Here is a 17,186-nt window from a genome sequence, read left to right as displayed (position 1 = left end):
TACATCACATAAATAAACTGAAAGGAAAAAACCACATAGTCATATCAATTGATGCAGAAAAAGCATTTGACAAAATCCAACACCCATTTTTGATAAAAACTCTCAGCATGGTGGGAATAGAAGGATCATACTTCAACATAATAAAAGCCATATATGACAAACCCACAGCCAACATCATACTCAATGGACAAAAACTAACACCATTTCCCCTAAGAACAGGAACAAGACAGGGATGCCCACTCTCACCACTCCTGTTCAACATAATACTGGAAGTATTAGCCATTGCAATTAGACGAGAAGAAGAAATAAAAGACATCCAAATTGGAAAAGAAGAAGTAAAACTGTCCTTATTTGCAGACGACATGATATTATACATAAAAAACCCTAAAGACTCCATCAAAAAACTATTAGACTTAATAAAAGAATTCGGCAATGTAGCAGGACACAAAATTAACCCCAAGAAATCTGAGGCATTTCTATACACCAATAGTGAACTTTCAGAAAGAGAGACTAAAAAAACAATCCCATTTACCATCGCACCAAAAAAATTAAGATAGCTAGGAATAAACTTAACTAAGGAGGTAAAAGACCTCTACTCAGAAAACTACAGGACTTTAAAAAAAGAGATAGAGGAAGACATAAACAGATGGAAGAACATACCATGTTCTTGGATTGGTAGAATCGACATCATTAAAATGTCCATACTACCCAAAGCAATCTATAAATTCAACGCACTTCCCATTGAAATACCAACAACATATTTCACAGACCTAGAACGAACTCTCCAAAAATTCATCTGGAATAAAAAAAGATCCCAAATAGCTGCAGCGATCCTGAGAAAGAAAAAAGTAGATGGGATCTCAGTACCAGATATCAAGCTATAGTACAAAGCCACTGTTCTCAAAACTGCCTGGCACTGGCACAAGAACAGGCATATAGATAAATGGAATAGAATTGAGAGCCCCAAAATTGACCCGAACCAATATGCTCAATTAATATTTGACAAAGGAGGCAAGAACATACAATGGAGTCAAGATAGTCTCTTCAATAAATGATGTTGGGAAAATTGGACAGATACATGCAAGAAAATGAAACTAGACCACCAACTTACACCATACACAAAAATAAACTCAAAATGGATAAAGGAAACCATAAAAATAATAGAAGAATCCAAAGGCAACAAAATCTCAGACATATGCCAAAGCAATTCTTCACTGATACAGTTCCTAGGGCATTGAAAACTAAAGAGAAAATAAACAAATGGGACAACATCAAAATAAAAAGCGTTTGCACAGCAAAAGAAACCATCAACAAAACAACAAGAAAACCCACTGCATGGGAGAACATATTTGCCAATGTTATTACCGATAAGTGTTTAATCTCCAACATTTATAGGGAACTCATACAACTTAACAAAAGGAAAATAAACAATCCAATCAAAAAATGGGAAAAGGACCTAAATAGACACCTTTCAAAAGAGGACATTCAGAAAGCCAAGGGACATATGAAAACATGCTCAAAGTCACTAATCATCCTAGAAATGCAAATCAAAACAACAATGAGGTACCTTCTCACACCTGCCAGAATGGCTATCATCAACAAATCAACAAACGACAAGTGCTGGAGAGGATGTGAAGAAAAAGGAACCCTCGTTCAACACTGGTGGGAATGCAGACTGGTGCCGCCACTATGGAATACAGTATGGAGTTTCCTCAAAAAACTAAAAATGGAACTCCCATTTGACCCAGTGATCCGACTTCTAGGAATATATCCCAAGAAAACAGAAATACCAATCAGAAAGGAAATATGCACCCCTGTGTTCATAGCAGCACAATTCACCATAGCTAAGATCTGGAAACAGCCTAAATGCCCATCAGTAGATGAATGGATTAGAAAACTGTGGTACATCTACACTATGGAATACTATGCTGCTGTAAAAAAGAAGGAATTCTTACCATTTGCAACAGCATGAATGGAATTAGAGAGCATTATGCTAAGTGAAATAAGCCAGTTAATGAAGGAAAAATACCACATGATCTCACTCATTTATAGATAATAAAGACCATTATAAACTTATGAACAAAAATAGATACAGAGACAGAGCAGCCTCAAACAGATTGTCAAACTATAGTGGGAAGGCCGGGGAGGGTTGGGGGGCGAAGGGGGGGAAGAGATCAACCGAAAGACTTGTATGCATGCATATAAGCATAACCAATGGACACAAGACACTGGGGGGTAGGGAAGGCCAGGGGATTGTTAAGGGCAGGGGGAAAAAAGGAGAAATATGTAATACTCTTTGTAATACTTTAAGCAATAAAACAATTAAAAAAAAATGTTGAGAAACCAAGATGGCGGCATAGGTTAATGCCGGAGTTTGCTGCCTCGAACAACCACTTCAAAAATACAACTAAAAGATGGAACGGACATCATCCAGAATCACAGGAAGGCTGGCTGAGTGGAAGTTCTACAACTAAGAGGAAAGAGAATAGCATACCGAGACTCAGAGGAGGCGCAGTGCTGAAGTCAAATACTAAGGTGTGGAGTGCATGCGGAGCGGGCTGGTGGCTGAGGGTGCGGTTGTCTGTTTCAATCGGGAGGGAGTCTTAGACTCTGAGCTCCAGATCCAGGCGAGTCTCTAGGGACCCAGACTCAAACAGGAGAAGCGGACCGTCTGGCTTCAATCGGAACTCAAAGGCAGCTTTCTCTCCGAGATTTGCAGTGGTTGCTGGGACTCTGAGAGGCAGAGCCCCTGGGGACGGGACTGAGAGCAGCCATAACTGCTCGCTCAGCCCGCCCACCCTGTTGATCCCCTGGGACCCGCCCCGCCCAAGCCCTGCACAGAGGCATTTTCCGGATAGCCTCAGGCAAAGGCTAGATTAGCACCTCCCTAGAGGACAGAAGTTCTCTCACTGCAGACACAGCTGAGTCTCACAGCCAGTTGGCCTGGAGGTCAAATCCCACCCAGTATTGCATACAAAAATCAAGGCTTAACTAGAACAAGACTGTGCACAAAGGCCACAAGGGGGTGCACCAAGAAAGCATAAAGAATTCGGAGACAAAGAAACATGACAGAAATGGAGGATATAGAGCTCAAAAACCTCACTTTTAAGGTCTTTAAATAATTTTCTAGAAACTGCCGATAAACTTAATGAGATCTACAAGAAATCTAATGAGACCCTCGATGTTGTGATAAAGAACCAACTGGAAATTAAGCATACACTGACTGAAATAAAGAATATTATACAGACACCCAACAGCAGACCAGAGGAGCGCAAGAATCAAGTCAAAGATTTGAAATGCGAAGAAGCAAAAAACACCCAACCAGTAAAGCAAAATGAAAAAAGAATTCGAAAATATGAAGATAGTGTAAGGAGCCTCTAGGACAGCTTCAAGCATACCAACATCAGAATTATAGGGGTACCAGAAGATGAGAGACAGCAAGATATTGAAAACCTATTTGAAGAAATAATGGCAGAAAACTTCCCCCACCTGGTGAAAGAAATGAACTTACAACTCCAGGAAGGGCTGAGAACCCCAAACAAAAGGAATCCAAAGAGGACCACACCAAGACACATCATAATTAAAATGCCAAGAGCAAAAGACAAAGAGAGAATTTAAAAGCAGCAAGAGAAAAACAGTCAGTCACCTACAAGGGAATACCCATACGACTGTCAGCTGATTTCTCAACAGAAACTTTGCAGGCCAGAAGGGAATGGCAAGAAATATTCAAAGTGCTGAATACCAAGAATCTACAACCAAGATTACTTTATCCAGCAAAGCTATCATTCAGAATTGAAGGTCAGATAAAGAGCTTCACAGATAAGGAAAAGCTAAAGGAGTTCATCACCACTAAACCAGTATTATATGAAATGGTGAAAGGTATCCTTTAAGAAGAGGAAGAAGAAGAAAAAGGTAAAGATACAAATTATGAACAACAAATATGCATCTATCAACAAGTGAATCTAAGAATCAAGTGAATAAATAATCTGATGTACAGAATGAACTGGTGATTATAATAGAATCAGGGACATAGAAAGGGAATGGACTGACTATTCTTGGGGTGGGGGGGTGAAGGGGTGTGGGAGATGCGGGAAGAGACTGGACAAAAATCGTGCACCTATGGATGAGGACAGTGGGTGGGGAGTGAGGGTGGAGGGTGGGGCTGGAACTGGGAGGAGGGGAGTTATGGGGGAAAAAAGAGGAACAAATGTAATAATCTGAACAATAAAGATTTAATTTAAAAAAAAAAAAGAAAAACTGAAGCCCAGAGGCCGCAATGTTGAATTCTGTCAAATATTTACAGAGAAAATGACACCAATTCCTCACTTAGTCTGATGTTTCACAGGGGTGGGCAAACTTTTTGATTTGAGGGCCACAATGGGTTCTTAAACTGGACCGGAGGGCCAGAACAAAAGCATGGATGGAGTGTTTGTGTGAATTAATATAAATTCAAAGTAAACATCATTACATAAAAGGTTATGGTTTTTTGTTTTTTTTTTTTAGTGTTATTCATTTCAAACGGGCTGGATCCAGCCTGCGGGCCGTAGTTTGCCCACGGCTGTTTCAGAATATAGCAGGGGAAGGAACCATTCCCATATTATGAGCTAATATTACCCTGAAAGCAGCGCCAAAGACATCACAAGAGAAGAAAAGCACAGATGAAATCCTTTATTAACACGATGTAAAAATTCCAAACAAAGTACTAACAAAGTAAAACCAACAAAATACAAAAGGATTATATAACATGACCAGGTGGGGTTTATCCCAGAAATGCAAGGTTAATCTAACATCCAAACACTAATTTAATGTAATATGTCAATCGTGTTAAAGTGATAAAGGACAAAACCCCCACATGATCCTCTCAATAGATGCAGGAAAAGAATTTGACAAAACATAATACTTCCTCATGTTTTAAAAAGTTAGAAATAAAAGGGAGCTGTCTCAAACTGACAAATGGAATTTATGAAAACTTTACAGACAACATCATACTTAATGTTGTAAGACTGAAAATTTTCTGCTAAGATCAGTAGCAAGCAAGGATGTCATGTTTGCTGTATCTACTCACAATTATATTGGGCTTTCTAAGCAAATTCAAAAATGCAAAATAATAATAATAGTAAATAAAACTAAGCAACCAATTAATCAGCTAATTAATTAAATGCATCTATCCTATATAATAAAAGCCTAGTATGCTAAAAAAATGTTATGCTAAGTGAAAGAAGCCAGTCACAAAAGACCAGCTATTATGACTGCATTTATGTGAAATGTTCCCCGCCCCCATAGGCATATCCCTGGAGGCATATCCATACAGAAGGCAGATTAGTGACTGCTTGGGACTAGGGCTGGAGGACAGGGAGGGGGCACTGAAAAAGGGAGGCGACTATTAATGGGTATGGGTTTCTTTGGAAGTCTTGCTAACGTCCTACAATTGGCTCCTCTCTGAGGGGGTGTGGCTAGGCCCTGGGGGATGTGGCTGGACTCTGGGGCGGGACCATCCAGCTTAAAGCCCAGTTGAGGCACAGTGGCCCAAGCTGTGGTGGCTGTTACACGTTGAGGCATGGAGGAGTGTGCTGGTCTCTGCAGCGTGGGCTCTTCGCGGGGATGTCGGTGTTGTCAGCAGTGCCAGGGCCCAGCTGAGACAGCATCGGCCAACGGCAAGCCGGCCCGGGCCCTGGCCCCAGCCGAAAAGCACGTGGAGGCGGACGCGGCAGCACGGTGCTGTGCAGAGAGTGAAGGAATCGCGAGCCCCAGGCTGCGCCCCCACTGCTCGCTGCAGGACCTGCCCGTGGAGATGCTGGTGGAGATCTTCGCCTCACTCCCCGGCACCGATCTGCCCAGCCTGGCCCAGGCCTGCAGTAAATTCCACCACATCCTGCACACTGACAGCATCTGGAGATGGCGCTGCTGCGAGGAGTTTGGCGTTGGTGAAAACCTGCAGAAACTGGAGACGATAGGTATGTCTTACCGAGAAGTCTATGCGAAGCTGCTCCACCCATACAGAAACATTTTGGGTTTGTGGCAGCTAGATACTGCCACTATAGAACACTGCCGAATGTCGTGGTGGACGGCTTACACATTACTGGTTGGACGTACGGGCCTTCCCTTAACACCCATCTGGATGGCCCACTGCAATTCAAGTCCTCGTTCAGAATTCGCCTGACGGAGAGGAAATCAGCCACCGTGGAGCGCATGGAAGGCCTCCACATCAGGCCCCACAACCGCCTCGTGCAGATTCAGAAGGACAGGCTCACCCTCCAGTGCAAGAAGACAGACCACCGAAAGGATTTAACAGCGAGACTTATGGAAGAACGGGCGCTGGTGCGGGAGGAGAGATATCAGTATGACTGCTTGGCCTACCGCCGCCTCTACCTCCCCGCGAGCCACCCGGACGACTTCATCAGGCCAGGCCTCTTCCAAGGCAAGTACGATGCCTTCGGCCTAAAGATTGCCATGCTCAGCTTCCATGGGAAGTATGCCAGGGTCACGGAGATCAGGGGAGGGTTAATCTGGACGTTTGAGATCCACCTCAGGCGCGGCATCCAGCTGCGAGATGGCCTGATCTTCCGCAACTTCCACGAGCTCTCCCGCGTGGTCCAGGAGATTGACGAGCAGGTGATCCAGGAGCAGCAGCAGCAGCAAGAAGAGGGGACTGAGGAAAGCGAGGGCCATGGCTGGCAGAGCCCTGCCCAGCCCAGCGTTGGGGAGTCCGGGGCTGCAGCTTCGGAGGAGCAGCCTGTCCGTTTTGTTCTGCCTGTTCACACGCGCACAAGAGACCAGAACTACCCCCAAACCTGCAGGATGTGTTTCTATGGCGTGGACACTGTTACCTTACCTGGCTTAGCCTACCGCGGGCGCTTTTCTGGAGTCTTCATCCTGTTCGATGAGAACCACTTCGGGTTCATCTGGCTGAAGATGAAATACTTCATCCTGTTCAGCAGAGTCCAGAACACCTTCCAGAATGTGGAGGCACCATCCCCGAATGCCTTCCTGGAAATGCTCAAGGACATTCATTCTGGACCCCCTGGGAAGAGCAGCCTGCAGATTTGACCTTCTGACCAGGTTACCCACCTTTGTTTGTTTTTTAAATCCTCACCCGAGGATATTTTCCCATTGATGTTTAGAAAGAGTGGGAGAGAGAGGGAAAGACAGATATATCGATGTGAGAGAAACACATCAGTTGGTAGCCTCCTGCCCAAGCCCTGACCAGGGCCAGGCTGGGTAGGAGCCAGAAACTGAGGTAGAAATAAACCTTAGACCAGTGGTCTCAACCTTCCTAATGCTGCGACCCTTTACTACAGTTCCTCATGTTGTGGTGACCCCCAATTTCATTGTTACAGATTGAACATAATGAAAGCATAGTGATTAATCCCAAAAAAAGAGGAAAAGCACTCCTGCAATTAATTCATGGATTGAGTTACAAGTGGGACTGCTTTTTTTTTTTTACTGAAACACCATTTTTACTTAAGAGTGATTGACAAGCTATTGTTGACTTGCAGATGTTTTCTCTAAATGAATAAAGTGAGCCTCATTTCAAAGAAAACCATTATGTGTTACCAATGATAAAATTCATGCTTTAAACAAAAATTAGATTCTGTAAAGCTTGTGTTCACCACTGTGAACTTGATGGCTTCCCAATATTTAAAGACTTCAATTATATTGATGGTGATGTTAAAGAATGCTACTTTTTGATATTGTTTAATGAAATGTGTCCACTGCATCACTTAGTTAATATATTTGAAATGATCAATGTTTAATGTTACAAAATTATGTATAACTAGGAGATTGATTCAAAGTGTAAGGCAGATCTATAATACATGTTTATGTAATAAAATATGAAGTTTATTGATAATCAGATTCAAAATTGAAACTACTACTTGTCAAATTTTGGTGTACTATCAAAGGAGAATATCAACATTATTAGAAAAGGATATTACAGTACCCTCCCCTTTTCCAGTTACAATCTATGTGACACTGATTTTTTTTCAAATGTATCAATGGAAACGAGATGGTGCCCCAGTTGGAATATCACAGAATATTGCAGAATCCATCTGCCTTTTATTAAGTCAAACATCAGGTTTGCAAAAATCTAAGACAGTGCCTCTTTTTCTCATTAAGTTTTATTTCTGAAAATACAGGGTATTTTTTTTAAATAAAAATATTTTATGTTAATAAAAAAATACAACTAAAAGACAAAACGGACATCATCTAGAACTACAGGAAGGCTGGCTGAGTGGAAATTCTACAACTAGAAGGAAAGAGAAAAGCACACTGAGACTCAGAAGAAGTGCAGTGCAGAAGTAAAGTGCAGAGGTACGGAGGCGCATGGGGCAAGGGCTGGCAACTGAGGATGTGGCTGTCTTTTTGAATTGGGAGGGAGTCACAAGCTCCTGACTGCTCTGAACTCCAGTTCCGGGAAGTCTCTGGGGATCCAGACTCATACGGGGAGAAACTGGACTGTCTGGCAGTGGGCAGAACGCAGAACTCTAGGGCGGCTTTCTCTCAGCGGTGCTTGCAGTGATTATCAGGACGCTGAGATGCTGGGCCTCTTAGGGCAGGCCTGAGGATCAGCCATAGCTGCTTGCTCCGCCCTGTTGATTCCCTGAGACCCCGTCCCACCCAAGCTGCGGCAGAGGCTTTTGCATATGAATGCCCTGGCACTTTGCAATATGAAAATTACCTAACAATCTGCAGCTGGGTCAGAGAGACCCAGAACTTCCAAGAGAAGGCCCAAGGCCCCACAGCAGCTTGCATTGCTTCACAGCTGGCCCTCATCTGGCAACCTCCAAACCCCAAACAAGGAAGGGGAATCTGCAGATCTCTTCATTGCTCCTTCTGGGAAGCCTCAGGCAGAGGCTAAATTAGCACCTCCTTAGATCCAATAGCCAGTGTACCCAGTGGTCAGAGTGGGGCCATCCAGATTACAACTCCTCAGATCCATAAAGGACACACTCAGGGGGAAGACTCAGTGAGCACCAAAACCCCACTAAAGCAAGTCTGCCCCAGAAGAGTGTCTTCAGCACAGAAGTTCTCCCACTGCAGACACAGCTGATTCTCAGCCAATTGGCCTGGAGGTCAATTCCTCCCAGTGATACCTACAACAATCAAGGCTTAACTACAACAAGACTGTGCACAAAGCCCACAAAGGGGTGCACCAAGAGTGTCCACCTCAGGTAATTGGGGAGGCTGAGCCACTGGGCCCTATAGGACACCTAGTACAGAAAGCCACTCTACCAACACAGGGAAGCATAAAAAATGTGGAGACAAAGAAACAGGTCACAAATGACAGAAATGGAGGAAAGCAAATGACTGGATATAGAGTTCAAAACCACTGTTATAAGGTTTTTCAAGAATTTTCTAGAAACTGCTGATAAATTTAGTGAGACCCTTGAGGATATGAAAAAAGACCAACTAGAAATTAAGCATACACTGACTGAAATAAAGAATAATATACAGAGATCCAACAGCAGACAAGAGGATCCCAAGAATCAAGTCAAAGATTTGAAATACAAAGAAGCAAAAAACACCCAACCAGAAAAACAAAAAGAAAAAAGAATCCAAAAATATGAAGATAGTGTAAGCAGCCTCTGGGACAACTTCAAGCACACCAACATCTGAATTATAGGGGTGCCAGAAGAAGAGAGAGAGCAAGATATTGAAAACCTATTTGAAGAAATAATGACAGAAAACTTCCTCTCCCTGGTGAAATAAATAGACTTACAAGTCCAGGATGCACAGAGAACCCCAAACAAAAGGAATCCAAAGAGGACCACACCAAGACACATCATAATTAAAATGCCAAGAGCAAAAGACAAAGAGAGAATCTTAAAAGCAGCAAGAGAAAAACAGTCAGTCACCTACAAGGGAATACCCATACAACTGTCAGCTGATTTCTCAACAGAAACTATGCAGGCCAGAAGGCAGTGGCAAGAAATATTCAAAGTGATGAATACCAAGAACCTACAACCAAGATTACTTTATCCAGCAAAGCTATCATTCAGAATTGAAGGTCAGATAAAGAGCTTCACAGATAAGAAAAAGCTAAAGGAGTTCATCACTACCAAACCAGTATTATATGAAATGCTGAAAGGTATCCTTTAAGAAGAGGAAGAAGAAAAAGGTAAAGATACAAATTATGAACAGCAAATACATATCTATCAACAAGTGAATCTAAAAATCAAGTGAATAAAAAATATGATGAACAGAGTAAACTGGTGAATATAATAGAACCAGGAGCATAGAAAGGGAATGGACTGACAATTCTTGGGCGGAAAGGGGTGTGGGGGTGCAGGAAGAGACTGTACAAAAATCTTACATCTATGGATGAGGACAGTGGGAGGGGTAAGGGCAGAGAGTGGGGTGGAAACTGGGTGGAGGAGAGCTATGGGGGGGGGGGAGGAACAACTGTAATAATCTGAACAATAAAGATTTAATTTAAAAAAATGGATACAGAGGCAGAGCAGCATTGAGCAGACTGTCAAACTACTGTGGGAAGCCTGGGGAGGGTTGGGGCGGGGGGGGGGGGGGGTAGGAAATCAACCGAAGGACTTGTATGCATACATATGAGAATATCCAATGGACACAAGACCCTGGGGGGTGGGGGAGGCCGAGGGAATGTCAAGGGGGGAGGGTAAGGAGACATGTGTAATACTCTTTATAATACTTTAAGAAAAAAAAATATATTTTATATATATATATATATTTAAAACAACAACAAACACTAAGACACTTATTTATTCAAATGACTGAAAAGTACAGAATTATAGGTAGATTCTGGTGCTTAAGTAATGATGCCCCCTGATGCCTTTCTGATTTGCTTTCTTCTGGGTTGGTTTCATTCTTAGGCTGACTATGTGGGGGACAGACATGGTCAAAGCAATGCCACTTGTGTGCGGTGCCTTTCCAATGGTTCCCCCAAAGGCCTCAGGGCTGACTCTCTTTGGCCCGTGAAAAGTTGCAGACCCATGCCTGAACCAACCCTTATGACTGATGACCACACCAGGGTGGCACAGCCACCTGGAACAATAAGGGAATTCTGGTACAGGGAATGGCATGAGCAAAGGCCCAGCACCATGAAGCTGGAACAGCAGCACAGCGGGCTGCCCGGAGCAGGCATAGCAGTTCAGGGTCAGCAGGCACCATCAGCACCCCCGATCAGAGGACAGCATAATGGGATCTACAATTTGCAGGCTTCCCTTGGCAGCTAATGGTAGGTGGCCTGGTGGGAGTGGTGACATTCAGGCCCTCTAGCATTTCTTCCCAGGTCCTTCTCCCTGTAAAAGAGCCCCTTTCCCTGAGAGCAAAGAGGCTAGCATGCTCAGAATATTTCAACACAAACATCTGGGGGAGGGCCCTCCAGGTGTCCTGGGTCATTGCAAGAAAGAGCTCTTGCGGAAGCAAATCTATAAACTCAGTTGCCAGGAAAGTACTTAACTGGCCTGTATTCATCCTGCACCAGGCAGCTTCAGAGAGAGAATGGTCATACCTCCTCGACAATAGCCTATTTGGGCCAGATCCAGGGTCTGGCTTCTCTGGCACCTAACCACCAGCCTTCCTGCCCCGCCTGCCCACAGCAGCTGGTGGGTGGCTGCTGGCATTGTCTCTGGGACACAGGGGCCATGCTGGGCTGGGCAGGGCCATGGTGGGGGGCCACTTGGGGTTCTGATGGTCAGGAATGGCCTTTCTTTATGCGGCCCCCACATCACCTCCCACCCAAACCACTCCTCCCTGCTGCCCGGAGTTTTGAACACAGTTCTCGCCCTCTCTCTGGCTCTGCTGGGCAGCATCATTATGTAATGCACAGCCAGCCCCCCAAGGCCCCGCCCCCAGCCCGTGGGCAGAGAATGGGCAGTGCTGCTTTCCCCAGAGTGGAGCAGCTCGGTTCTGGCCCGCACCTGCCTCAGAGCAGGAAGTGGAGCAGAAGGAAAGGTGAATGTTAGAGTGCTCTCAGCTGCAAGGAACAGAAGGCCCAATGGGAAGGGTCTTGCAAGGAAGGAGATGCGTCTCCTGCACGAACAAGCCCCGAGGTACAACAGCCCAGGGCCAGTCCGCTCAGTGCTGCAGTGACAGCCACAGAGGCCCGGTGTCATCTGCATTCCATGCTGCCCTCAGTGGGCCAGCTCTGCTCTTGGGCCAGTCTCCCTCGTGACCACCAGCTTGCTGCCACTGCTCCAGGCATCACATTGAGACATGACCACACCCAGCAGAGGGACCACCTCTTCCTGAATATGTCTTTTTACTAGAGTTAGGGAACTTTTCCCAGAATCCCCGTAGCAGCTTCTGTCCTATTTCACTGGTCAGAATTGCATCACACCCATTCTCGGTCAGCCTCCAGCAAAGGGCACAGGAAAGCCATGACTGGCTTAAGGGCAGGAACGACCCCCACAGCACGGGCTTCTGATACTCCAGCGTAGCCCGGCAGCATCTGCTGCACCAGGACAGAAAGGTTCCTCCCACCCAGAGATCGGTAGAGAGGGAATTGGGGCTCTAGTCCTGCCTTCTCCACCAGTCACTGCCTGACCCTGGACACATCAGGCCCCCATCAGTCTCCCACCTGGCAGGCATTCTCTCTTCACACCCTGATTTGGCTGGGCGGCAATGCGCCCAGACAGGGGGTGGGTCATCACTCCGTAAGCAGTTGTGGCAGCACCTCTGCCCTTTGTCAATATCTGCCTGGGCAGCCTCCACTGCAACTAGGGGTAACCAGGTGAGCTATTCCCAGGCATGAGAAAGAAGGGGACCCCTCTGGGATCTTTCTGGGAAAGATTTCTTCTACAAGGGAAGTCCCCCCGCCCTTTACTCTCCTCGGTCCTTCTCCCTTCTTTCCAGTTTGGTGACCACTAACTGAGGATGTGATGTTTGGAGCTACAGCAACCATTTTGTAACAATGAGGGAAAGACTAAGAAAATCTCAGGCATGCCAACCTCATGCTTTGACATTACTGGACTGTACCACAACCCTGGAACCATATAGATTTGTTATATGAGTAAAATAAACTCCCGTTCAATTAAACCCCCATCTGTTGTGGTTTCTATACTTGCAGTCAAACGTGCCCTAACTGACAGAGCTCAGTTTCTGCATCAGTGAGGTGACAAGAATGGCTCTGAGGATGGCCATCCTCCCTGGGTCTGGTCCTCTGTGGTGAGGGAGTCTTCCAGAATGTCTGTGCAGTGCTATGCAATAGGAACAAAAGGCATGCCCCTGTGTAATTTCAGATTTCCTAGCAGCCACATTAAAAAAGAAAACACAAAGAACAGGTAGCATTAGTTTCAATAATATAATTTAACCCAATATAGTCAAAATATTATTTCAACATGTAATCAATATAAATTAATGAGATTTTATGATATTAGTCCATGAGACAATGTATGACAATAATTAGACATTAGTGAGATATTTTACTTTCTTTTTTTCATCCCGACTCTTCAGCATCCATGTGTATCTTACACTCGCCACACATCTCAATTTTTCTGCCCATGTTTCAAAGGCTCAACAGCTACTGTGTTGGACAGCACAGGCCTAGTGCCTGTACCTCTGGTTATTGGGCTGGTAGCAGCTGGCGTTAGGTACATCAGGAACTCATTTATGACAGAGAGCAGGAAACCACCAGCCCCTGCTGGTCCCTGGCTGTGTGTAGGACAAGTGAGAGTCCAGTTTTTTCCCAGTCAGGGATCCTCAGTGAATATGAGCACCTGATTGTGTTTGCATCTCAGAGTCCAGAGCTGTGGGCTCAGTCGTGGTGGGCAGGAAGGCCCTAGCTGCCGGCTTTGAGGCGGGGAAAATGGCAGCAGCGCCCCCCCCCCCGCCCCCCCACCAAGCCGGTTAAGGGTAAGAGTCCCAATGGACTATGTGAGGCTAAGAAGGAAATGTTAAAAACCTGTGCCTGGAACATCCTGCCTCTGAAAAATTGGGTGAGCTCAGAGCAGGAGCCAGTACACGGCTTCTCTCTCAGAAAATGGATAGAAACCGTTGCTCAGGCTTTGGAGGCTGAGAATCAGAAACTCCAGGAGGAATGAGCTCAGCTGGGGGGGAGGCGGGGGGAATGGGTTTGATCTTGTAGACGAAAAGGGAACAGTGGGGAACAGGCCAAAAGCGGAGCAGAGGAGGACAGGCGGCCGCTCCCATGGCTGTGACCCGCTAGCTTCTGTCGGAAAGTGGGAGCAGCTCAGGAACATGCTGAAGGTAATGACAGAGCGGGTGGGGGAAGGCGGTGGAAGGGAAAGGAAGGGAAGCTGGGCTGCTGTAGGAGCATGGCAGAGGGAAGGCCTGTGTTGCTGGAGCTCACAAAAGTGGCTTTGGCCTGGAGCTTCCAGAACCAAGGGCAGTGGCCTAGGGACAGCAGCTGGGGAGAAGCACTCTGATCCAGCAAGCCTGCCCCGCAGCCCTCGGCCTCTCTCCCCACCTTTCAGACAGAAGACTGCCGAGGGAACAGAGAGGGAGCGCACTGGCCTGGCCTCCCCTGGGAAGGCACAGCCCAGGCCTCCAGGGTCTTGTGGTCTTTGCCCACCCCCACGTAAACTCCTTGCTCCACACTGTAAAAGTTCCGACCATTGGCCGTGGCCAAGCAGATGTCCCTGACCTTGGAACATAGCAACACTCCTTTTTCTTAGAGGGGGTGTGGGATCCAGGAGCTGAGAGTACCCTTCAGCCAAAGTGTGTGTCCTCTTACCTAACCTCCCAATAATCATTCAAGGTGAGGATCTGCCGGAAGCCGGTCCATCCTTGCTGCTTGACACAGTTGCTGCAGGGAAGAAACATCTGCACAGCATATGTTTCAAGGGACCTGGCGTATATGGCATACTGTTCTTAATATGTTTGCTCCCCTTCTTGGCGCTATGTGTTTTAACCAAGGTCACCTCTCCGAGAAAGGTTGTTTCCCCAGGTAGGGATTTTTCCCTGAAGTTAGGGAGGGAATAAAACCCCTTAACTAAATGCCAGGTGGGTAGTTAATCACTTTAACTACGAACAATCACCCTCAAGCTACATAATCTTTACTCCCCGGTATGGAGATAAGAAACACCCTAACTTTTGGAATAGAAATTGACAGGATTAAAATCAACTAGTATAAATACAGATGTAACAAGACAATAAAAGACAGAACTTGCCTCAAGATCCTGGCTAGGCTGCTGATCAACTGAATGCTGTCTCTGTGTCATTCCTTCTTTGCCGACTCTGTACAAACCTTTGGGGACCCCTGGACCTGCTGGGGTTGGACCCCAACAAGGATCCTTCTCACTTGCTTTATAAATGATGAAACAGAGCCTCAGGGAGGCCAGGGTCACCCTGTGTAATAACCAGGATTGGTTTAGTTATGCTGCTGTAACAAACAGCTCCAAAATCATAACTTAACACAAATGTTTACTTCTTGCTCCCAGGGGCTGGCGGGGGATCTGCTTCACGAAGGTCACTCGGTGACTCAGGCGGATCAAGGCTCTGCTCTCCGGAACAGTGGCCTCCTCTGACTCCTCCACGCGACCCAGCTGGAGGGTGGCATCCCGGTTCTCTTGTGCTTTAGTGTGACCCTGCCTAACTAGAAAGGAGCGGAGAAGCTTGGGAGAGCAGCTGGGGTGTCTGATAAGCCACACCCAGTTGAGAAGGGGGAGTGGGATTTTAACTGAGTGTCAGATGTGGCAGTCCTTGTTCTACACTGTAGACAGCCTTTACTTCAGCATCATGCGACCCCAAACCATGGGCATGTTGGTTGTGAGCTCTATGGATATCCACATTCAAGGGGTGTCAACACCACTACCCCTAGCTGCTCTCATGAGCTGCCTCCTTAGTCTACCTATAATCTCTGCAAGCCAGGGGCAGTCCATGACCCTACTTACCCCACCCCCACACTTCCTCTGGGCCTGCCCTCACACCTGCCAGCCTGCACACCGTCCCTGCTTATTCCCATGACCCTCAGCTGCCCTTAAGTTTCTGAGCTTCATTCCTATGGAATCTGAAGCCCCAGTCCTCCCCCACCCCAGAGCCTGCCCAATCCTCCCTGGCAGCAGCCTTGCTAACAGCCTTGCTAATCCATTAATTATCCTCTTCCAGCGGAGGAGCCTGGTAATTGAATAAAAATATATTAAAAAACAAAACTCAGCCCCCTCCTTTAATTGCCTGCCTGCCTTCTTGCTGTCTCGGTTTCCTCCCGTTCTATCCACATGCTGGGCCCTTGGTTCTCTGCCTCTGGGCTCCTGATTTCTTCCTGGTCAGCAGTGGTGTTTGTCCTCACCTTCTGCAGAGCTGGCCATAGTGTGAGGGTCAGGGAGTGAGTGTCACAGAAGCCTCCAGGCAACCTCACTCCCAGCTTGATCCACTGTGGGAGGCTGAAGGATGAAAAAGCAATTTGCCTTGGAACTAATGGAGAGGTCCTGGGCCAATGGGAGAGCTCAAAGGGGAGCAGATTTCCATTTAAACAAAAAGCCACACCTCATCTGCAGAGCTGGCCAGAGGAGCTGCTGCCTGGAAGGGCTGTTGGGAGCCTCAAACGGTGCCTGAAATGTTCCTGCCTCACTGCCCACCTGAAGGGCTTTCTGACCTCACTCAGCCTTTGGGTCTGACCTGATTCACCACTTCTTTACTCTGCATGTCACTAGCCTGGCCAGGTAAAGATAGAATTTGGATGAAAAGAGAAAGTTTCAGAAAAGTGGGTATAATATGATCCCATTGCTATAATAAAACTCCTTGAGAGTGGTATACATATATGTTTGCAAATACATTTTTAAGAGATCTAGTAAAATGCTCAACAAACTGATAAGAGTAGTTATTTTGGGAGATGGGATGGGGAGAACTAGAAGGGAAGACTTACATTTTATCTTTTCTGTTTAAATTATTTTATCAGGAAGGGAAGCAAGTGAGCATTTGTCCTCCATGACTCTGTGACCTCTGACAAGTGGCTTGACCACTCTGAACCTCAGTGGCCTCATCTGTAAAATGGGGCTTGTCAGGAATCCTTTTTTCACTCTATATTAGGACTGTTGGTTGAAAGCAACCTGAACCCAAGCTTGTGTAATAAAGGGTGTCCCAAATTTCACACAAGAAGTAATTTTGATAGAAAACACAGGTTTATAATTAAAAATTGTAAATTTTTTATTTATTCATAAAGTATACAGTATAGGGTTATGTATGGAATAGCATATTGGGTAAATGGCCTCCACGGCCTTGCTGGCACATACTCACTCTTTTGTTGAAATTTTCCA

General features: G+C 45.9%; 1 protein-coding gene across 1 annotated transcript; it reads left to right on the top strand.

Moving 5' to 3' along the window:
* The first annotated feature begins 5,557 nt into the window (after positions 1-5,557).
* Positions 5,558-7,047, top strand: LOC139019264 (F-box only protein 31-like). The gene is made up of 3 exons (XM_070428327.1): positions 5,558-5,954; positions 6,023-6,635; positions 6,798-7,047. Exons 1-3 carry the CDS (start codon positions 5,558-5,560, stop codon positions 7,045-7,047), a joined length of 1,260 nt encoding a protein of 419 aa, XP_070284428.1.
* Positions 7,048-17,186: the final 10,139 nt, after the last annotated feature.

This window comes from Myotis yumanensis, unplaced genomic scaffold (genome assembly GCF_028538775.1).
Source record: "Myotis yumanensis isolate MYYU_CA2020_CCGP unplaced genomic scaffold, mMyoYum1.0.hap1 SCAF_11, whole genome shotgun sequence".
Lineage (NCBI taxonomy): Eukaryota > Metazoa > Chordata > Mammalia > Chiroptera > Vespertilionidae > Myotis > Myotis yumanensis.
The sequence above is the reverse complement of the archived record's forward strand: the minus strand, read 5'-3'. Positions and strand labels throughout refer to the sequence as shown.